The 23,888-nt window shown below is 45.4% G+C and overlaps 1 protein-coding gene across 1 annotated transcript; it reads right to left on the bottom strand.

The window, feature by feature from the left end:
* Positions 1-245: 245 nt before the first annotated feature.
* Positions 246-3,302, bottom strand: LOC143837010 (hepcidin-like). The gene is made up of 3 exons (XM_077336404.1): positions 3,122-3,302; positions 1,431-1,499; positions 246-563 (listed from the first exon to the last, which is right to left on the bottom strand). Exons 1-3 carry the CDS (start codon positions 3,197-3,199, stop codon positions 459-461), a joined length of 252 nt encoding a protein of 83 aa, XP_077192519.1. The 5' UTR covers positions 3,200-3,302; the 3' UTR covers positions 246-458.
* Between the last annotated feature and the right edge of the window lie 20,586 nt (positions 3,303-23,888).

A 23,888-nucleotide genomic window follows, 5' to 3' on the forward strand; every position in this document is an offset into this window, starting at 1 on the left:
TCAGACATGACTCGGTGCTTGCACAGGGGATACCGTTACCTTTACCTTTACCTTATGGAATTATACCTCATTGAAGTTTGTCCCCCTCCACAAATCCTCCACTCCTCATGTTCCACCCCCCAAATCTCCGGGTATTTCCCAAGCTGGAGTTGGCAACACTACATGGAATGAAGGAGAATGTGATTGTGTGTGTGTGTATGTGTGTGTGTGTGAGAGAGAGAGAGAGAGAGAGAGAGAGAGTGAAATTCATGAGGTAAAAATGTTTTTTTTTTTTTAATCCCAAGTAACAAAAAGAAGCAGAAGATACAAACTGAACACTGGAGAAATAAATAAGGAGGCATGGAGGGGAGAGGGGAGCAGCTTTGGGGGCCGGGTGGGGAGCCTGGGGCTTGTGTGTGGGGCTGGAACTGGGAGTTGTCCCACAACGCCTCGGTTATCCGTCGAAGAATTCAGCCCCTCTACGTTCGGCAGCAGAAACCGCAGGCCTTGTTGCTGCAGCAGTTGCAGCAGTAGGTGCAGAGGGGGAAGTGGCTGCTGAAACGCTTGGACCTCCGCAGCATGGCCTGTCGGGGGGAAGAAAGAAGCATTGAACACCTCGGAGCCTGCTGGTCCCAGATAAGGAGGTTCCACTTCCAACCTCATCCAAACACATGGAGTAACTTGGAAACTGGGGGAATGTGAAATGCGATGAAATCATGAACGGTCATGACTTTTATCTCAGCAAGGGGGATAGCGATTTTCTGGCCCGGACACGGATGCCGGCCTCCGGGTGGGACCTGGGGATCCCTCAGAATTAGAATTCGTCTCCGGACTGCGGAGATCACCACCCCTGGAGAAAAATGGCCGGTTTGGAGGGGACTTCGTGGGAAACGGGGCCAGCTCGGTCATTCATACAGCAGCCTTAACCTGGCAATACAGGGACCCTGCCAAGGACTATCTGATGCTACATCTATGGCAGGGGTAGTCAAACTGCGGCCCTCCAGATGTCCATGGACTACAATTCCCAGGAGCCCCCTGCCAGCGAATGCTGGCAGGGGGCTCCTGGGAATTGTAGTCCATGGACATCTGGAGGGCCGCAGTTTGACTACCCCTGATCTATGGTGTAGGGTGGCCATATTCCCTCTTGGGCCAGGAAAAAGTGACCTGTCCTAATGGGTCATTTTCTACCTTGAGTTGCCACATTTTGTTTTTGAAACTCTTTGCTTCTGAGAGCCTCTAAACATGTGCAGAGGGACAGTTCTAAAGAAGGTGTTTTTTGAAGGGTCAACAGGCAGGAGAAGCTACGCCTGTTCTCCCCCTGGGAGAAGAAACTCCGCAAGACTGGAAACTGAATGAACATGGATTCTTCCCCTATCTATTTCTCTCAGTCCCAGATCGCCCCCTTGCTTCCACAGCGGAATATTTCAACCCAGCCTCGGGATCGATTTTACCTGCAGGCCAGAAGTCTCAGCCACGCCCTCTTCTGCATTGTGGGTTTCTGAGTCTTTGTCGACTTGTGTCTGCAAACAGAAAGAAACACAGAGATCGGTTTTAGCTGCTCTGTTTTGGCAGAGGGAAATCTTGTAAAGTTCTTTTGCAGGGAGGGGTATACATTTCACTGAACCAAACAGCAACGCGTTATGGATTTTTCTGAACCTGCTTTCCTTCCCAAATGTCTCTTTCTTTGGCTCTGGACTTGGGCGCCCTGAGTTCAAATCCTACCTTTTGCCATGTGTATTCATTACATTGCGTTAGAAACTGTGCAACAGATCTGGGCCCATTTCAAACGGTTTCTGAGGTCTGGTCCTCGTATTACATGAGTGAGTTTGATTACTATTCTCACACCATTTGGGCAGGGTAGACATAGAGAAACCACATGAGGGAGGCTGGAAAGCCTGGGAAGACCCAGAACCTTGGCTGTGGTCAAACCGGAGGGGAGAGAGTTACATTATTTTGTGGAATCTTCCCATGTGAGCCCAATTCTTCCGAGAGTCATTTTCTTTCCTGTATTACAGGAGTTGTGAGGTTCCAGTATGGAAGAAACTTTAGCTATAGGCTAATCTGCATTCTCAAAGGTTTCCAGCTAGGGCTGCTTAGCAAGTAGAATTCAAGAAATAAACGCATGGACCCCATCCTGGCATTTTATATTAATCAATCTCCAACGGTGACCATTCACAGAAACTAATACTGATTACAATCCCCACTTTGTTTATAGGCCTTAAAAGAAAACCACTGTTTTTCCTCCCAGCCAGATAATATTAATAATACTAATATCAATAATAAAATACTGTTAATATTAATAACACCTTGTGCAGTTGACCTCCATTATTCATGGATTGAGGGTAAATGAGCTTCATGAGTTAGGGTGACCCAAACAGAACAGTAGGGAATAAAGGACAAAATGTACACAAAATTTGCATATGCTAATTTATAAATAATCACTGTCGTTTAAATAGAAGCGCAGCTCTCTGCAGTATCAGTTCCATGGGATATCCAGGCGCTAACTAGGGTTGCCAGCTCCGGGTCCAGAAATACCTGGAGATTTGGGGGTAGAGTCTGGGAAATTGGGATTTAGGGAAAGGAGGGCATTATGGTATGCAGCCCACCTTCCAAAGCAGCCGTTTTCCCCAGGAGAAATGGAATCAATGTTAAAAATAAATAAATACTAAACACGCGGCGAAAGTTGTCTAGAAATCAGTTGGCAATTTGGGAGATCTCCAGGTCCCACCTGGAGGTTGGCAACCGTAGCCCTAATGGGGGACAATGAACAAGGTCCACCTTCTCCCCTTCAACATCTTTCATTCACCGCAGGTCGCTTGAGCGGTCCTTCCAGCAGCAGGGAGCTCTGGACCGAAGCAGAAATACAGGCCAGTACTCTGGGAAAATCAGAGAACTTTCCCTCTTAAGGAGATTCTGTAATTGGAGTTGCCAGTTTTGAACTGGGAAATACCTGGGGATTTTGAGGGCACCGTCAGAAGGGGGTGGGGTTTGGGGAGGGAAGGAAAAGGATTTCATCATTTCCTCCAGTTGAACTGGTCTCTGTCTCCTGGACATAATAGCAAGTCTCCAACAACCTCCAGATCTCCAACCATCTCCAACCACCACCTGGCAACTCTATCTGTAATTTCTAATTTCTTCTCACCTCAATTCTGAAGGCATGGAGGCTTTGGGCGGTCATGCTGAGAAGAATGAAGATCAAGCAGACAAGTTGCAGCTTCATGGTCCTTTCTGTAGTCGGCCTTGGCTTGGGTTTTACAGCCTCTTTGGGATCTATCCTGTTCTTGATTTTGCTCTGGAGAAGTTCTGTGATGTCCGAGCAACCAAGAGGCCTACCTTTATGGGCCAGAGAGTCCCTCCCTAGGTTGGAACCGGCCAATCCGCAGTGATCCAAGAAAGAACAAGTTTGGGAAAGATAACCCTTGAACAAACAGGTCAATACGCTGATGGCGTTTGTAGGACTCATATCCTTCAAACATACACAGGAAAACGGGCCAGATTTCCCAATAGGTGTAAAGTCAGGTTCCTTAGTCAGGTTTGGCTGGGCTTTTACATCATATTCCTGAATGCTGCAGATGCAAAATTAATGAATGTTTGGCAGCAGGACACTGTTCCAGGACACTGTTTTGTATTTTTTAATCTTTAATCCTTTCTGGGGCTTCCCTGAACATTTCAGAATATTTACTGTAATTGTCTGAGATATTAAAAAAAACAAACCAGCATGAAAAGAAATGAAAAAGAAATCATTTGGATTAGAACTTTCCCAAGTTTTGCAACTCTTCTTCCAGTCTGTGAGCAATCAAGTTTGACACAGTTATGAAACAAATTTGGAAAGACCCTGAGCAGAAGGGGGAGACGCCATAGTTACTGGGGGATGCTCAGAAATGAGGCCACGATTCCCATCCCTACATGTTCATTCGATTTTGCTTGGCTATAGAGCAGGGGCAGTCAAACTGCGGCCCTCCAGATGTCCATGGACTACAATTCCCAGAAGCCCCTGCCAGCATTTGCTGGCAGGGGCTTCTGGGAATTGTAGTCCATGGACATCTGGAGGGCCGCAGTTTGACTACCCCTGCTATAGAGTATGGAAGGACTCCTATGAATATTGCACCCCGATTTCACATATCAAGCATAGACTTGGGTCATTTGTGATCCAAATTTAATTCCGCTCGAGATGTCGAGCCAGTGGCACAAACACCACCATCATGCAGTAAATAAAATCGATTATGCTTTCCAGGGCCATGCACAAGGGTTATTTTTGGGGGAGTGGAGTGGGGCGAATTAACTCCCTCCAAAAGATTAAATCAAAGAAATATGAAAAGCTACCCATTGAATTGATGAAAACCTATGCACAATGGCAGGAGAGAGGAAAATAATAGAAGAGAGGTTTTTTTTTAATTCAAGAAAATGGAGAAAGAATTAGTTAAGTAGTTTCATGCAGATTCTGGAATGTATTCTAACACCCCCCCCCTTTAATAATCCTGGGCAGGGGGCTGATTCCTTTGCAGACTGATACCAGAGGAAGTGGCTTGTGACTCTGTAGAGATCAAGCAAGTCTCTGCAGAATTGTATTCTGGTCTATTAAATTATACCCAGAAAAGTGTTTCTTTGGATTGCACTTCAAATTGCAGACACAGTATCCTTTAACTATCAATTTCTTTTATTCTGGATAGTTTTGCTTGCTTTCTGATTACTGTTTATGTTTACGAACATTTCCCCCCATTTTTTATTCTTGGGGGTAATAGGGAACTTGCAAGATTCTTTAAAAATTCTTTGGAAGTCATTTGGAAGTCAGGGTCGCAAAAGCATGTTAATACAAGGATCAGAGTTGCCAGCTCTGGTTGGGAAACACCTGGAATCTTTGGGGGTGGAGTCAGGAGTGAGAGGGTTTTGGGGTGGGGACGGACCTCAGTGGAGTTCAATGCTATGGAGTCCCCCTTCCAATGCAGCCATTTTCTCCAAGGGAACTGATCTCTTTAGTCTGGAGATGAACTATAAGTTCAGGGAGTCCGCAGGGCTCACAACCCTAACAAGAACTCAAGGTTTAATGCATTTTATCAGATGCACGTTTCAATAAGGAAGCTGTAAAAATCACTAGTTGCATAAAGAAGCAGTAAAAAAAAAAAGAAAGACCTGACAAAAAGTGCCTCTAACCAAGAATCTAATTCCCCAACTTGTTGGTCATTCCCGGCCCCGGGGAAGTGCACCTGGGCCCATTCTGCACACATAGGATAATGCACTTTCAATGTGCTTCGGCAGCTGTATTTTACTGTGCGGAACAGGAAAATCTGCTTCTAAAGTGCATTGAAAGTGCATTATCCTATGTGTGCGGAATAGGCCCTGGCCTCAACCAGGGCCAGGGCCTTTTCGGTCCTGGCCCCTACCTGGTGGAACAAGCTCCCAGAAGAGCTGTGGGCCCTGCAGGAGCTTTTGGCATTCCGCAGGACCTGCAAAACGGAGGTCTTCCGCCAGGTCTATGGTTGAGGCCAGCTCAGCAAGGAAATCTGCCTGGGCACCCCCCAGCACTGAGAGATGTGAGCAGTGGCTTGGCTATATTTCATCTGTGCCCCTCTTCCCACCCACTCTATTAGATATTAATGGGGAATTGAAAGTTGAAGGTTGAGTTTTTCCGCCGTGTTCTCTGTGACTTTCTTGGTTTTTGTGGTATGTTTTTATGTCCAGGGGGTTTAATGGGGTTTTATCAGGGTTTTATTAGGACAAAATTGTACCCCACCATGAGCCGTCTTTGGGAGTGGTGGGTAATAAATGAAAGAATAATAATAATAGCCAACTAGATGACCTCAGGAAGACCACATTAAGGACATGAAAGCAGCAACGCTTCCCCTGGAGCAGCTCTTCACTGGTACACTGCCTCTTCACCTGGAGGTTCCATTTGGGAAGCAGACGTTCAATTCAGTTATTAACATATCTAACCCCTTTCTCTTCCACAAGCTAATTCAAGCTGGTTTCCTGTCTATGCTCTCTTTGAAGAAGAATTGCTTCATTTCAGCCCGTTTGGTAGCCTTTGACAGATCTTTCCCATAGGACTTTGCCTACTTCCTCTTCAAGTTATAGTTTGTGCAAATGCTTTTTCTTCTAGAATAACTGACAATTTTTGCTGTACCTTTCAGCTCAACCCATTCTAAAAGCTGCAAAGACTTTCTAGCACGTTGAAACCAGTTCATTCCCATGTATTCAGTCCTTCGTATCAAGGAAGTATTAGAGATCAGGGATGAGAGAAAATAGATTTTAGGTTCTATGTTTTGGAGCTTCCTTAGGGCTACAACATTTTGGAGAGAGATGCTTGAATTCTTCTAGTTTGAATTTATTAGAGTTCAACTGTGTCCATTTCTAATAAATCCCCCTCCCCCAAGTATTCCTGTATAACATTTGCTGTTATGGATTTTGGCAAACCACATAAAATAAGAAGGATTGTTTTAAAAGGTATTTAACGTGTTAGAGTGCATAAATAACTAGGTTTTTTTTTTTAAAAAAACAAGAACATTATTTTTCAAAGTTGGATTTCGAAAAGTAACTTTTGAACCTTGGAATGCTGCGGTTTTCAAGTGGGATCAAAGATTTCCCTGCCGTTCTTGTTATTGATGAGATAACCTCTGTGCCGAAGAAGAGACTGTGCCTCTTTGGTAGATGATTCATATGTGGCATTCAAACCACATCTGACTTATATTGACTCGGACACGTTTTCCATCTAGTGCAAGGTTGGCAATGCAGACTTATATCTGCAGGAATTCAGGACACAAAAAGTTGTTTTTTTACATCTGCTACCAGAGTCCTTTTAAGGGGAGATGTCACCCCAATGGATATAGGATGATAAGGATTTTGGTTTTGTGCATTTCAATTCTTCATTACATTTTTTTCAACCAAGCACAATGGATGCTAGCAAATTTAAGAATGCTTATTTAGAACCAACTCTTCTTCTTCTTCTTCTTCTCCTCCTCCTCCTCCTCCTTTTCCTTCTCCTTCTCCTTCTCCTTCTTCTCCTCCTCCTCCTCCTCCTTCTCCTCCTCCTCCTCCTCCTTCTCCTTCTCCTTCTCCTTCTCCTTCTCCTTCTCCCAAAATGTTATATATATGAATCAATCATGAAGCAGTCCAAAACATATGGAATGTCCTAAAAATTGTAAAACATATCTGTGCTCTCCGGTATTCTTTAAATAATCTGCCATGCATTTATAGAGGTTTCCAGACTAGCAAATCAGGATGCATCTGATATGGAGCTTCGCATATCAGGTTCATTTATGGACTAAAATGTTAAAATGATTGATGTTGTTTGGATAACATAGTCATTGAACACTGTGGTGAAAAAGGGGGCATTGCTCAAAACACGTCAGTCAAAATAATACTTCCCAGCATTTGGGTCACTAAATGAAACCTTTGTTTTGCACCTTACTTGGTTTGAAAGACAATGCTCTCTATTTAGATTTCCAACTCCTCTTCCCAGTGTAATCCCAACGTGCCCCTTGAAAGCCGGTCTTGCAGATCCACTAGCACAGCATCTGGAGGTTGTAGGACTGTCAAAAAAAGACTCCTAGAGGCTGACATTAAGAAGTCTAGATCAGTGGTCCCCAACCTCTTTATCACCGGGACTGGTCAACTCTTGATAATTTTACTGAGGCCAGGGGGGGGGGTAGTCTTTTGCCAAGGGGTGTCACCGCCATTTGAGCCCCTGCTCCACTTACTTTCCTGCTGGTGCCCCTGACTTCCCGCCGCCCGCTTGGGGGCACTGCCAGCAGCAGCTGCGTAGTGCAACGCCGAGGGGGAGCCCCAGCCATGTCGGCTGCCGGAGAGTACCAAAGGTGAGCCGGCGGCACAGTGGCAGGGCAGCCCCCGAGGCAGCAGCTGGGGAGGAGGACAAGGAGGAGCCTCAGACCGGTAGCGACTGATTAACGGACCGGGACTGGTCATAGGACCGGGGGTTGGGGACCACTGGTCTAGATGATGTAATCTCTTAAGCAGCAGTTCTCTTATATCTATCTGGTTTTGAAAATGAAAACTATTTGCAATGTGGAATGTTAAGGCTATCGTTGGGGGAAAATCCTACCTCCAAACAGAATAAAATCAGAGTCCAGTAGCACCTTTAAGACCAACAAAGATTTATTCAAGGCATGAGCTTTTGAGTGAGGATGAGTGCTTGCCCTCGAAAGCTCACGCCTTGAATAAATCTTTGTTGGTCTTAAAGGTGCTACTGGACTCTGATTTTATTGTGCTACTTCAGATCAACACGGCTACTCATTTGAATCTACCTCCAAACAGGTTCACCTCCTAAACATTGAATTTTGGCCCCTAGCCAAGATGCTTAGAAATGGTATTGTTTGCCTTTTAGGAATATTTCCTTTCATTCTCAAATACACTTGGTTTTCCGGACACGCTGGAGGCAAGACTCCAGAAAAACAGCTTACTGTTTAGCTTTTGCAGGAAATGATGGTTTTCGTTGTTAAAATTTCCGTGATCGATTTTTTCTCACTTTGAAAACTTCAGTCAAAATGGAGACTCTAAAAATCCATATAACAATATATTAAAAGACCAAAACATACCCCTTCGATGTCCAGTAGAGCTACCATCAATTCAACTCTAAAACAAAACTTCTCGTATTTCTGAATATCTGTGTCAGGAAATAAATATTCTCATCCCTCGTTCTTAATCTTTTTGCCTGTACAAAAATTGGAAACATTTGCTTTTCTAGTGATCTCATACTAGGAATACTGTCTTTGCCCACACCTTTGATGTAGATTCACTCTGTTAGTGCTTGTTTCTTAAGTACATTTCTCATCATCCACAATATTTGGATCCGGAACGAAAGTAGAGGACTTTGTTGACTTTCTGTCCATGCATGAGTACCTTGCCTTTTTCAGCAGCTGAAAAACAAGCTTGGCTGTTTTGTCAAATCTACTCGGTAGCAAAGAGCCGATATCAAATGACAGGTTGATATCAGTGTCCTTGGAGAAAACAAGATACCATCATGTTCCAGGAATTTTATCTTCCATTCTAAAACTTCATTGAAAAAAATGGGAGCTAATGGTAACTTCATAAAAGCCATGAAGTAAAATACTAAGTAAGGGGTTCGGGGTTTTACTTTTCACCCAATTTTTAAACATCGGTTAGCCTGACATTTTCCAGTTATGAGTTGGCTACATTTGCAAAGTTCTTAATCTTAAATGTTTGCAACTTTGGTTCTGTTTTTGTTATTCTTAAATCTCCTGAATCTTTTAAAGAGATTATGGATTATCTGGAGTAAAAATGACAACTGAAATTGAAAATAGAAATCCATTGCAAATTGAAATTTTTACACATGCACAATTATATGACATGGGCTATTTGTTATTTTAATAGACAATTGTCAGGGGTTCAAACTAGCTGTGTCCATAGAAAATTAAGTTTCCCAGTTAAAACTGGCTGATTTGTAGGGTCTAAACACCAAGCCTCTTTCACCTAAAAGCTACTAATTATTGATATATGAAAATAGGCATACAGGCAGGTCTTAATAACTGGTGAACTGAACTGCACCCATATTTATTTTAAATTGCACCTTATTCTTTTTTTAAAGGAGGCCTTTTTGATAATTGTCCATTAATTTATCTGTTACGAGAAAGACTGAATGGTTCTAGAACGTTTTGTGCCAAATAGGGATTTGAACTTGGATGCAATGCTGTACCCACTAAACCCCAGTGGCAAATCTTTCCCCTTCATCTGTTGCAGTGGGTGTGGATGAATTTCTTCCGCTGGTGAATTACTTGGATCAATCCAATTAAAAGAACATTAACCTGGTCCTATTAAAAAAAACATGTCTGCTAGCTTTTGTTAAGTTCCGTACTAAGACAACATTTTGCCAGGGTTAGAATTTGTCTATAACCGTACAGTTTTCCACTATGAGAACAAGTTCTTTCAGAGACTGAATCAGGGCTTCCTGGATACTAGCAGTCTACCCTATTAAAATTTATTTTCATCTAAGCTGGGGGGCAGGATGGATGTACCACGGTTTAAAATCTAGATTTTCCACCTACTTTGCAAGGAAAATGTGTCTTTGAGCCTGGGTCTCCCCAGATCCCCAGTAAGGGTGCCTGATCAAATTCTTAGATGTCAGATTCTGGGAGGGCAGGTTCCCACGTCACCCTTTAATGACATCGAGTGTGACACCTTTTCATTAGAACCAAGCAAACATCCTGATGCAGCTAACTGCATTTTGAGTTCCACAGAATTCTTCATCATGTTGGAAGTTCAACGGACTCACATTGAGCAGGGGTAGTCAAACTGCGGCCCTCCAGATGTCCATGGACTACAATTCCCATGAGCCCCTGCCAGCGAACGCTGGCAGGGGCTCATGGGAAATGTAGTCCATGGACATCTGGAGGGCCGCAGTTTGACTACCCCTGACATTGAGAGTTGGGGAGCTGAAAAAATGTGTCAGGCCATGGAAGGTCGGTTTGAAGAAGAGTTTAAAACAGGCATCACAGATTTGGGTCAGTTAGGGGGAGTTAAACAGAAACACCACCAAAAGCTGCTGAAGTTTGAAAAAAAAAATCCAACTCTCCTTTAAATCCAGGCATACATTTCCACCAAAAGATCCAAATCATGCCCATTTCAAAACAGTTAGGTGCAACTTGAAATCTGTTCTGTGTCTAGTGCTATCTAACCTGATTAAATCCCACATTTCCTGCTCTTATTCCATTTTGGTATTTATTGCTTCTAATAAAAAAAAAAAACAATTGCAACGCTGTGGTGCTTGAATCACAGAGATTCAGTCTTTCTGGAACGACTCTGGATTGTTAGAAAGACAGCAACTCCCCCCCCCCCCCGTGGTCCCTCTTTTCTGACCAGGGGCACACAGACAGGATCCTTCAGGCACTCCAGCTACGGAGATTCAGTAGAGTGAGCGGCTCTCAGAAAAGGCACTCCCAGAGCAGGAACTCATACAGAGGCACGGTGCTAGATTAGAGAGATTGTTTTTCCTCTTACACTGCCACTGTCAGGGTTTTGGTTGTGATTCAGAAAGCAAGAGGTATAGTTTGGGTTTCCAGAGATGTACGGCTGGGCTAGATCTCCCGAGGAGGGGTGAGTCCGGAATTTTGACGCCAAACTGTGAATGGAATTAGGGTCCAAATTGATTTATTGGTGGAAATGGCTGTCGAGTCATAACCGACTTACAGAGACCCTGCAGAGTTTCCCAGGAAAGATACGTCCAGAAGTGGTTTGTCACTGCCTGCCTCTGTGTACCAACCCTGGACTTTCTCGAGGGTCTCCCATCCAAATGCTATGCAGGCCATACCTGCTTTGTTTCCGAGATCCGAGGAGTATGAGCCGCTTGGGTCAGGGGGATGCTGGGAAAGGGGGTGAAATTTGGCTGCCTCTCAGCTACCGATTCTGCTCGGCAACCTTGGGTGAGTAATTAACACTCCCCAACCCCTGCTACACCGAGAACTGAACTGGGGGAGGGGGTTCCTTGGAGCTAAGATTGGTTGCTCTTTACCATTTGCACTGTTGCATGCGAGGTCATGTTTTGCAACCGTGGGCATTCACAATGCAATGCCATTGGGTCTTACAGGGGGAAAATACCTCCCTCCGACCCTGGTTCTACGAGTTCAGAGACAGACATTCCCCTTCCAGGCAGCGAGGGGGGCTCCTTTGAGTTAACCTGTGGTCACTGCCGAGAACCACCCGGTGGATGTATTTGCTCAGAGTCCAGGGCAGACGGTTTGTTTGGCGTTCCTCTGCTTGGGCTCGCATCCTCGATGAGATTTGGCCGAGGGCCAGCCAAGCTGGCTCCTCTTGGTCGCCTAAGCGCAGACCGAAAGGCGCCAGGCAAAACACCTTTCCTTCCATGCCCTCTGCCCTGGACGGGTGACCTTGGCAGCATCAGGCCCAGCTAGCCCTCGGAGCAAAGGAATGGGGGAAGTTTTCCAGGATTGGAACACCATGAAATAAGATTGGAGGGGATGCCTGCTGGGTTCTAATGATTCCACGTGGATTGCAGAAGATATGGGCATTCATGTTTTTATACGTTATGCCATAAAATATGGCAGAAGAAGAAGAGCGGCTTTTTTTACACCCCGCTTTTCACTACTCAAAGGAGTCCCAAAACAGCTTTCTGTCCCTCTCCCCACAACAGAGACCCTGGGAGGTAGGTGGGTCTGAGAGAGCTCTGAGAGAAGTGCTCTGCAAGAACGGCTCTAAGAGAACTGACTGGCCCAAGGGCACCCAACTGGCTGCATGTGGAGGAATGGGGACTCAAACCCACTTCTCCAGATCAGAGAATGATGACACCATGCTGGCTCCCTACTTGGTTGTTCTTATTTGGCCTACATGCAGGGGCCATTTGGATCAGAGGTGGTCTAGCAACTGCATCTTTCTCTCACATTATGCGCCCCCCCCCCCCCCCACTGCAAGCAGGGAGCCAATTTTACATTTTGGCTTCATATTTTTAAAAAATGTCTTTCATCCTTCTTGCCAGCTGACTCGAATAAGGCAAGCAAATGCATATTCAAAGTAAACAATCGCTCACTAGACAGCTCCAGTGGTTGGGGGCCATCTAATCTTTTCCCCTCACTGTCCCCTCTTATCTCCCCCCCCCCAAGAGCAGAGCCGTTCACAGCCAGAGCAGAATAGAACTCCTGTCCCTTTGAGATGGGCAAGGGGCAGTGCAAGACCCTCCTGGGCAGCTCCAGGTTGCTGCTGAGGGGGCTTCCTGCGTTAATAGGCGGCCCCTCACACACACCCCTGAGACTCAGGAACCCTGGTTGCCAGGTGATTTTCCATGCCTGTGGGCAGTTAGGCACGATGCGCCTGCCTTCTCCCCCCATCGCTGGGCCCTCAAGCCTGCACAATTTCTTTCGATAAAAACAAGCAGCCTTCATATTCATATTTAAAGGCCTTCCCATTTAATGTTCCTTTCAGTCGGCACACCTCCCCATTAACGGCTGGCAATCCGGAGCTCACGCAAGTGTGTCGTCATGCAGGCTAACTGGAGCCATGGCTTTCTAGCCCACCCCTCCACATCGTTGAATTACCTGGTCCAGGTGTGACACTACAGGAAAAACAGGCCCCACCTACTATCGGTGCAGAAGAATACGCAGAAGCAAAGCAGTTTGGCATTGTGTGGGAGTGGGGGGTGAGGGGCAAAATGGGAAGGAGAAATGAGCTCCCCCCCAGTTGAAAAATTTGGGGGATTTGACTACAGCATACACAAAACTGCCAGAATCTAAGCAGCTGGTTGGCCAGTTTACATTATAAGGTATTATTATGGTGACTACCATTAATGAAAACCCTGAATGAAAATCTGAAAAGAGGGAATAGCCACTGAAGATAGGGTGCCTACTTGGAAAACGGGTATTCTTCATCTGGACCCCATTTTGGCTGCCTCATAATTATTTCTGCAAAACATAGGCATTTCAGCATTTTTGGTGATAATGCCAGTTCATTGTTTGTGTTTATACCTTTGAAAGAAATAGAATGGGCACTGAGCATCATCCGGAATAAGTTTATTTTTCACCTGTGCTTCACTTTCTTTTCTTGTTCTTTGCCGTGGTTTGTGGAAAGGGATTGCCGCTGTTTTTGCCTCCGTTGGTCTTGGAAGCTAAGCTGGGTCACAGAATCATAGAAATAGAGTTGGAAGGGACCTCCTGGGTCATCTAGTCCAACCCTCGGCACTGTGCAGGATACTCACATCCACTGTAACCTGCCACCCCCTGTAGTAGCCCTGGGTAGTCCTAGGATGGGAAACCACTAAGGAAGTCCAGGGTCTCTACACAGAGGTAGGAAGACCACCCCTGAAGAACAGTTCTTGCCTTGCAAACCTTACAGCAAGGATTCCCAGGCTGGTCTCCCTGGTGCCCTGGGGCTATGTCCGAGTTCCCCTGGGGCTCTCCCTTATATCCTGTCTTAATGTATTTGGCCACAAGCGATTCCTGGCATTGCCCTGAAAGCAGGGAACTGGCTTCTTCCATTGACTTGGGGGTGGGAGATGGGGTGGAGCCCATGTGCGTAATCCTGCTTTCTTCCCCCCCCCCCCTGCACACCTTAGGTGTGGCAGGGAGGCATGGCCAAGTGACATCACTTCTTGTTCTAAGGCTCCTTGAATCCTGAAATACATTTCAGGGGCTCCTCCACAGTCAAAAGGTTGGGAAAGGCTGGCTTACAGTGTCAACCATAAATTGGTTGGAACAGATCCAAATGAGTAGCCGTTTTGGTCTGAAGTAGCACAATAAAAATTGTAACAGGACGGTCCTTCCTACTACCGTATCAGTACAGGGCACTTAGGCTAACCTCCTCCCCCACCCCCAAAGTGATTCAGCATTCCTGCAAGCTGTGCCCGTTTGGAGCAATAACTCCAAGAAATGGGGAAGACATGCCGAAGTATCCGAAGATTATTTGCTTCGTTTCAACAGAGATCCGAAAACAGTGCTCAGTCCATGATTCATGCACAGGCGCCAATTCCAGGGAGCCACTGGGTTCTTAGCTACAATGCAAGAGGAGCCTGATATAGGTTCTTAAAATGATGCATGAGTCGGAGAGGGTTTTTCTTCCTCTTCCAGCATCCTGCCGCTCTCAGCCACTCCACCCCGCTGGCTTTCAATGGTCTCCTGATGGCTTCTCCTGGTTTGGGGCCCCCACCATGAAGCATTCCATGGGAACCCCCCCACACACACCCCACGGACACCCACACCCTGAGCCCCAAGTTCACCGCAGTGCGGGATCCCTGGGGAATCTCTCTCCGCCCCGACCTCTTTGCCTCACACCGCCTGCAAACCAGCCAGGGAGGGTTGCGACACAAACCTTGTTTGCCCCCTCGGTGTTTTCCCCTCCCCTCCGAGCCCCAGACGACGACAGCAAAGATCACAGGTTGCAGGTGGCGCCGGGCACAGCAGGCGGCAGGCGACAGGCAGACTGGCCAAGCCCTTTGCGACTGGCCTCCGTCCTGTGGGCAGCCTGTCCTGCTGCCCCCTCCCAGGGGTGTGTGTGTGTGTGTATGCTGGGGTGCCCATCACATGTTGTCCGAGCAGCTCAAGGGCATTATTATTATTATAGGTCCTGAGTTCAGGGGGAGGTGGCCATGCTGGGGAGGGAAGCAGGTATGGAGGGATTGGAGGAATATTAAAAGCTCACATCCACCCTGCTGATCAAGGGACCTGGGCAGAGAATGCTGAGGCCCCCCTGACTGTCCTCTGTCTACCACCAGGCCCCCTCCCACTTCCTGGCCCCATTCCTGTGCCTTTTCCCCACCCCTCCCTCTTATCACCTGTCCTCGCAGATGTCTGTTCCCTGGAGATGCCGGGCAGACTGTGGAAAACGGGAGAAGGAAGGGCGAGTGGGCCACAGGGGAGGTGCAGGGTCAGTGGAATCATAGAGTTGGAAGGGACCTCCAGGGTCATCTAGTCCAACCCCCTGCACAATGCAGGACACTCACAACTCCATGCCCACACACAGGGACCCTGGTTTCATTTATGCTCTGCCTCCGGGTCTTCTGATGCCAACTTTGCTACTGAGGAAGGGTATCTTGGTGGGGGCTCCCAGGCTCTGTTTGTTTTGCTTTTCAGAACTCTTTACGAAGCGTTAAAGTGGCAGAGTAAAAAAAAATCCTCAAGGGGCCACGGAAGACAGACTGGCCTCACCTTCCCACCTTAGTTTGCTATTGTAACACTTTATCCTTCAACAATAATCGAAGGTCCACACAATACAATCCAGTTGTGACCTGTGGCTGTGCCACACCATCTAACAAGGTCACTGTGGATGGCAGGCCGTTGTGAGTTCCTGCACTGAGCAGGGGGTTGGACTAGATGGCCTCGGAGGTCCCTTCCAAATCCATGGTTCTATCAGGTATGGACAGACTGAGTTGATCCTTGCTATTCTGAGCTGCCCCTGGGAAATCTCTCCATGGGGGGGGGGGATGCGCTGGGATGGCTTCTCAGGGTTGCCCTCTTGGGAGAGCCAACTTGGTGTAGTGGTTAGGAGTGCGGACTTCTAATGTGGCGTGCCGGGTTCGATTCTGCACTCTTCCACATGCAGCCAGCTGGGTGACTTTGGGCTTGCCGCGGCACTGATAAAACTGTTCTGACAGAGCAGTAATATCAGGGCTCTCTCAGCCTCACCCTCCTCACAGGGTGTCTGTTGTGGGGAGAGGAAATGGAAGGCGACTGTAAGCCGCTTTGAGCCTCCTTTGGGTAGAGAAAAGCAGCGTATGAACCAACTCTTCTTCTTCTTCTTCTTCTTCTTCTTCTTCTTCTTCTTCTTCTTCTTCTTCTTCTTCTTCTTCTTCTTCTTCACCAATCCAGTGATGAAGCCTTTCTCCACAACAGTTCCTGTACAAGCAATCCATGATATCAGAGATCTGGCACCAACCGGCAGATCCTGGCTAGCTGGACCTTCCCACATTTATTTATTCATATTTATATTTATATTTTAACTTACACACCACCGCTCTCAAAGACTTGCGGTGGTTTACAATAAAAGAATAAAACAACAACCCATAAAATCCCCAGCCATAAAAGAAGGCAATTCATTAACCCCCCATCTCCTCCCCTGTCCAGCTTGCAGTCTGGAGCTCTTTCATTCGGAGCGAGGGTCCTGATCTCATTGGTTCTAGGAGATCCCCTGATTGTAACTCTGGGACGGCAGCCCAGCTTCAGCCATACACCTGGCGGAAGAGCTCCAACTTATGGGCCCTGCGGAAAGCTGGTAACTCCGGCAGACCTGCTAGCAGGGGCTTGACCACAAGGTGGATCTTCAGCACATCTGCCGGCTGTCCAGGGCACACGGCCAGGAGCCACGAGCTTTTCTGCACAGGCAAGAGATCTGCATTCTACTGAATGATTCACCAAGTTAGGGACTGTGGTCTGTACCACTGCATATTGCTTGCCAGGATCTGGCTGTGGAATTTTGCGTCATTTCAGGCACCGTGTTAATACTTCTGCTTTGCTTCCGTCCCAATCCCAGACTCCTCTTTGACTCCCCAGCCCTAATCCTGCTGCATCTGGGAAGTTGCTGTCAGAGGTCTTTAGGTTGTCTGTCAAACGCAGAATCCTGGAGGCTGACCTTAAGAAGTCTTGATGATACAATATCTATCTGTTTTTTTAAAATGAGGACCATTTGTGATGTGGCATGTTAAGGTCATCGGCCGGGGAGGGGGAAATCCTGCCTCCAAACAGGTTCATCTAGGCCAGAGGTAGTCAAACTGCGGCCCTCCAGATGTCCATGGACTACAATTCCCAGAAGCCCCTGCCAGCGAATGCTGGCAGGGGCTTCTGTGAATTGTAGTCCATGGACATCTGGAGGGCCGCAGTTTGACTACCCCTGCTCTAGGCATTGAGTTTTGGAGCCGAGCCAAGATGCTTAGAAACAGTGTGGTTTGCCTTTTAGGAATATTTACCTTTCTTCCGAAATATGTTTCGGTTTTAAGGACACCATGGGGGCAAGACTCCAAATAAACAGCTTACTGTTTAGCTTTAGTAGCAAATCAAGTTCTTTGTTTTTAAAATTTTCATGTTAGATTCCCCCCCCCCCTTCTTTTTCTGCATACCATATACCAGTGTTGCTCCCCCCCCCCAACTGGTAGCCACTCCGGCTGAAACGACCTACAAGAAAACGGTCAGAATTCAGAGCAGAATGGAAGTGATATTGCCTGCTACCCGGAGCACCTGATCCACACAACACATTAAGAGAGCCCTGGTCCTAGACATAACCTGAAACCTCAGTTGCGAGGAGAAGAAGAGCTGGGGTTTTTTTTTTGTACCCCAGTTTTAGCTATCCAAACAAATCTCAAAGTGGCTTATAAATCGCTTTCCTTCCTCTCTCCACAACAGATACCCTGTGAGGCAAGTGGGGCTGAGAGCTCTCTGACAGAACTGGGAAGGGCCTGCCTGCTTGAAAGTCTACCCCCCAAAAATTCTCTAAGAAATTACATGGCCCCCCTCAGTTCTGCACCCATCTAAGCCCCTATAAAATTGAGGCAGCCTGAGGGTTGAATGAATGGGATTGATTCTAAGTATGAATTTTAGAGTGTTAAAACCTATTTAACAGTTGTTGTATAGTTCAATTTCTTTTTCTTTTTCTTTTTCTTTTTCTTTTTCTTTTTCTTTTTCTTTTTCTTTTTCTTTTTCTTTTTCTTTTTCTTTTTCTTTTTCTTTTTCTTTTTCTTTTTCTTTTTCTTTTTCTTTTTCTTTTTCTTTTTCTTTTTCTTTTTCTTTTTGTAAGCTGACCTGAGCCTTTAGGGAAAGAAAGGGTATAAATGTTACATAAAATATACAAATAAGCCACATTAGGACTCCTTCGGATAGTGAAAAGTGGGGTTTAAAAAAGCAGCTCCTCTTCCCCTTCTTCCTCTTCCTCTTTTTCTTCCAAGTCGGGAAAGAAGGTGTCAGAAAGGCAGAAGGAAGGAAGATTCCCTGAGAGCGGCATTCTACACTTCAGAGGGATAGCAGAGGAGTAGAGTGAAAGGTTGGCCTACCTGTCTCTCCCTCTGATTCCGTTGTAATCCTCCTCTGAATTCTGAGACTAAGGGCCATTCTGCACCTGATAAATACAGTGAAATGCTTACCTTCTGCAGACGCCATATTTTTGACATTTTGCACAACATCGCTGCAGGGAACATGAGCTTTACTTCCTGTTCTGTTAGGGGTATGTTAGGCAGCAAGAGCAGCCTAAATAGCCCTATCTGGCCTTTCTTGTCAGAACTTAAAAGCTAAGCAGGGTCAGCCACGTTTAGTGCTTAGATGGGAAGCCACCAAGGAAGGCCAGGGTTCCTATGCAGAGGAAGGCAATGACTACCCACCTCTGCTCATTTTTGTCTGGATATAATCCTGAGGTTACCATGATCCAGTTATATTATTGTACAGAGAGAGCCCTGGATTCTGAGGCATGGTGAAAATATTTATAGCTCTGATATAAATAGGATTTCTGCTATAAAGATGATATTGTCGTGAGTGGCAGGGTATAAGTCGAAGCATGAATGAATGAATGAATGAATCAATCAATCAATCAATGAAATAGGACTTCTTGCTCGAGGAAATAGTCTTGATCCTTAGGTCTGCCAACCTCCAGCTGGTAGCTGGAGACTGACAAGAAGGACCCATCAGCCAAAATACCATGAACCAATGTGACTAGTCTGATGATGGCAAATCAATATATAAGCTTATTTTGTCTTCAAGGCAGAGTCAAAATGAGCCCTAGGAACTTATAGCTTGTTTTCAACCAAAACGTCTTCCTCAGTGACCCTATCAATCCAAATACACACATTGTTCTTCAAATTTTTCTCCAAGCAGACGTTGGCTGTTCTTCACATCCTTTAATGCTTTTTAAAGGCTGTACCCATGCCAAAAAATCAAAAGCACAGACAATGTTCCTTGGATTGGTTCATTCCTTATCCTTAACATTATTTTGCTCCTTATATTTGGGAAACAGCCTCCTGGGAGGAGATTGTCCGGGGCCCTGTCCATCCAGGTCCACCTTGATTGGCCCTCCCCCTCCAGCTCCCACCCTCCCTCCTTGCCTGCTAGCAGTGGCGCTGCCTCCAGACAGGGCTTTGTCGCCAAATGGGAGGCTGAGGCGCAGAGATGCTGCGAATGGGTAGGAGCTGGGAGAGGGTATTCCAGCCTCCCTTGGGCTGCACAGCGCTGGCAACAGGGCTTTGCCACTGAATAGGGGCTGCCCCTGGGATGGAGGGGAGAAGGGGGAGGCTTTCCAGCCTCCCTTCAGCAAAAAACAAAAATTCCCTGTGCTTTTTTATTGTTTGGCACAGGCGCGCCCTTTAAAAAGCATTATCTTACGTCACTGGCATCGAATATCACACATTAAAGGATGTGAAGAACAGCCAGTGTTTGCTTGGAGAAAAGGCAGAGATTTGGAAGAATTGTTTTCATCTCCAGACACGGGTGCTTCATGAAAAACGGGAACATTATCTTCCATGCGACAACTGCAGCAAGGTTGGTGTTCGCAAGAAGATGGAGACAAGAAGATATACCAAAAATAACAGACTGGATAGAAAAGTCGGGAGAACTGAACAGAATGGCAAAGCTTACTAATCTAGTTAATGGAAGACCAGGAGAATAATTTGAAGAACATTGGGGGTATTTCTCACAATATTTAGCCATATAGGTATATATATGTATTAACAAAATTCAAATTCAAAAAACCTTTAATAACATATAAAACATCATGAGAACAAGGGTAATTCATAATTATAATTAATGAATAAAAATTACATAGTCTAGATAAACAAAAGAGAACAAAATAAGCAGTAACCAACAGTAGATTCCTCCGGAATGCCCAGCAATCAGTAATTTCTACCAGTTGTAGGTGCCCCTGGTCTAGACCTGATTCTTGCCTAGCCGACTGTCCTTTTGTATCACAGTAGCCAAGAATTCGGCCACCAGTTCCGTTGTTTCTGGGGACCTATCAGCTAACAAATGTCTGGTTATTCTGTCCACAGGGCCAGAAAGGTCCATCGTGATAGGGACAACCAGTCGCTGTCTAAGCATAGAATGGGATGGGCAATACAGTAGAATATGTGGCACTGAGTCAGGCTCTAATTGGCAAAATTTACAAAGTCTCTTCCCAATTGGTCCATTGCTGTATCTGCCTGCTTGGACAGCTGATGGGAAGATGTTTAATCTAGCAAGCATAAAAGCATGTATTAACAAAATATTTATTAATATTTAGCCAGATAGGTATATATGTATTAACAAATATGTTAGTAGGGTGAACTGATGTGTTTTGAAACTATAATCTTTTGTTATTTTCTTTCTTAAACTAAATAAAGGCTGGGAACATTACCTGTTGGGTGTTTTAAATGTGGAAATTGTGCAGCTTGCAAATTGAAGGTAGAAACCAATACTTTAGTACATCCTAGCCTTGACTTTAGTTTTCAGATTAGCTCCTTTATAAATTGTTACACAAAAAAACATTGTATATATAGCTATGTGAAGTTGTACACTTCTTTACGCATGGGTGTGTCTTTGAGGCCTTTTAAAGTGAGAATAGAGTGCAAAAGTTGGCTTGAAAGTCAACATCAAGAAAACAAAGATCATGGCATCCGGCCCTCTCAATTCCTGGCAAATAGATGGGGAAGAAATGGAGATAGTGACAGATTTTATTTTCCTGGGCTCCAAGATCACTGCAGATGGGGACTGCAGCAAAGAAATTAAAAGACGCTTGCTCCTGGGGAGGAAAGCTATGAAAAATCTAGACAGCATCCTAAAAAGCAGAGACATCACCCTGCCAACAAAAGTGCGTTTAGTCAAGGCTATGGTATTTCCAGTTGCAATGTATGGCTGCGAAAGTTGGACCATAAGGAAGGCCGAGCGTCAAAGAATTGAGGCTTTTGAATTCTGGTGCTGGAGAAGACTCTTGCGAGTCCCTTGGACTGCAAGGCGAACAAACCGGTCAGTCCTAGAGGAGATCAACCCTGACTGCTCTTTACAAGGCCAGATCCTGAAGATGAAACTCAAATACTTTGGCCACCTCATGAGAAGGAAGGACTCCCTGGAGAAGAGCCTAATGCTGGGAGCGATCGAGGGCAAAAGAAGAAGGGGACGACAGAGAATGAGGTGGCTGGATGGAGTCACTGAAGCAGTCGGTGCAAACTTAAATGGACTCCGGGGAATGGTAGAGGACAGGAAGGCCTGGAGGATCATTGTCCATGGGGTCGCGATGGGTCGGACACGAATTCGCACATAACAACAATAACAAAGGTGAGAATGTTGGAACATCTTTTAAACATTAGAACAGGGGTTCAGGAAGCCCCCCTGATGAGCCATTTCGAGGAATGTCACCATCAACTAAAAGATTTGAAAGTTTGGGGGATTGGAATGCCCGCAGGAGCAAGCCTATTCAAAATCTAACACTATGTAAGATTGCGGAGAAGCGAAATGGAACGGATGTTCACAATGAACACACTGACACCTAGTGGACTTAATCGTTCATTGGATTGTAATTGTGGTCTTTAAATTGAACCCGGTAACGTGAAGTGTAATTATAGCACTTAATAACATTAATGAGATAAAGTTTTTATAGAATAAGGCTGTTAAACAGGATGGAACACTCTTGTAGGCATTGAGCATTGGATTCCCACTAAGTCAAATTATATGAACCTGTATGGTCCAAGTGATAATTATAAGTCAAGTCAAGTCTTTATTATTACGGTACTAGACCAGTAGTCAAATTACATGATACATAAAAACATCTGGCATTAACAAGATAAAAGAATCATTGATAACTAAAATATTATCAATGATGAAAACATTCCAGCTATAAGAATCATTCTGTTTTTAAAACTCACAAGCATTATCTCAAGCAATGGAGACTATCTCTACCTAAATTGCTCCGAATCTACCCAGCTCTACCTTGTTTTGATAGCTCTCCAAGAAAATCTGGCCACCACAGAAGTTATTTCTGTGCTTTTGTCTGACAACATGTCTGTGATTGCCTCTGAGTTGGGCTTATTCTGTAGGGAATGTATAAGTTCTCCCCTGAATTGTATCGTATAGCCTACACTGGAGTAATACATGTTCATATTACCAGAGATTTGGGAAAAACACTATCAAGAAATTTATGTGGCTCTGGGCATCTCTGAAACATGGCAAGTAAACTCAGGAAGTCTGGATAATCTTCCCCTATGGCCTACTGTTCAACTTTCTGAGATCAAAAATTTGATAGGTACATTGCGTCCGGGTAAGGCAGGTGGATTTGATAATTATAAGGTAATGACTTCTTAGTCGTTACGTTATAATGTTAAGATATGTAAAAGCTGAATGTGTTAAAGGTTGAACATAATATTGTATACAATTTTTTGCAGTGAAAACATGGTGAAAAATTATATAGAATATTCCGTTTGAAATAAGAGAACAAAAGGTAGGCAGTCATGGCACAAATCGTGATAACCTTTATTTGTTGTTTACGTAATACATTGAAAAACAATGTGTGGTTTTTTGATTTATAAAGTCACTGAGGAAGGTGTTTTAGTTGAAAACGAGCTATAAGTTCCCAGGGCTCGTTTTGACTGTGTCTTTTAGATAGAATAAAATTATCTATTGAATTTGCCATCGTCAGCTTGGTCGTATTTGTTCTTGATAGTTGGAGATCTCTTGGGGTTACCAGTGATCTCCAGGTGACGGAGAAAAGAGCTGATTTGGAAGGCAGCTTCTATGGTGTTCTACCCTAGTGAAATCCCTCCTCTTAACAAAACCTGCCCTCCTCAATTTGAAGAAGAAGAATTGGTTCTCATATGTCGCTTTTCTCTACCCAAAGGAGTCTCAAAGTGGCTTACAGTCACCTTGCCTTTCCTCCCCCCACAACAGACACCCTGTGAGGGAGGTGAGGCTGAGAGAGCCCTGATATTACTGAAGAAGACGAAGACGAAGACGAAGACGAAGACGAAGAAGAAGAAGAAGAAGAAGAAGAAGAAGAAGAAGAAGAAGAAGAAGAAGAAGAAGAAGAAGAAGAAGAAGAAGAAGAAGAGGTGGGTGTGGCTGAGAGAGCCCTGATATTACTGCTCTTTGAGAACAGCTTTATCAGTGCTGTGGCGAACCCAAGGTCACCCAGCTGGCTGCATGTGGGGAAGTGCAGAATTGAACCCAGCTCGTCCATTTAGACCAGGGGTAGTCAAACTGCGGCCCTCCAGATGTCCATGGACTACAATTCCCAGAAGCCCCTGCCAGCGAATGCTGGCAGGGGCTCCTGGGAATTGTAGTCCATGGACATCTGGAGGGCCGCAGTTTGACTACCCCTGATTTAGACGTTCGCACTTCTAACCACTTCAGCAAACTGGCTCTCCCCTACCCAACCAAATTTCCAGGTATTTCCCAGCTTGGAGCGGATAACTCTTTAGGCTCCCTTAGTGCAAGGGGATATGTTAAGTTGACCAGATTGTCCCACTTTTGGAGGGACATCTGGGGGCCCCTGGCAAATTGTGC

The sequence above is a fragment of the Paroedura picta genome, chromosome 5 (genome assembly GCF_049243985.1).
Source record: "Paroedura picta isolate Pp20150507F chromosome 5, Ppicta_v3.0, whole genome shotgun sequence".
NCBI lineage: Eukaryota > Metazoa > Chordata > Lepidosauria > Squamata > Gekkonidae > Paroedura > Paroedura picta.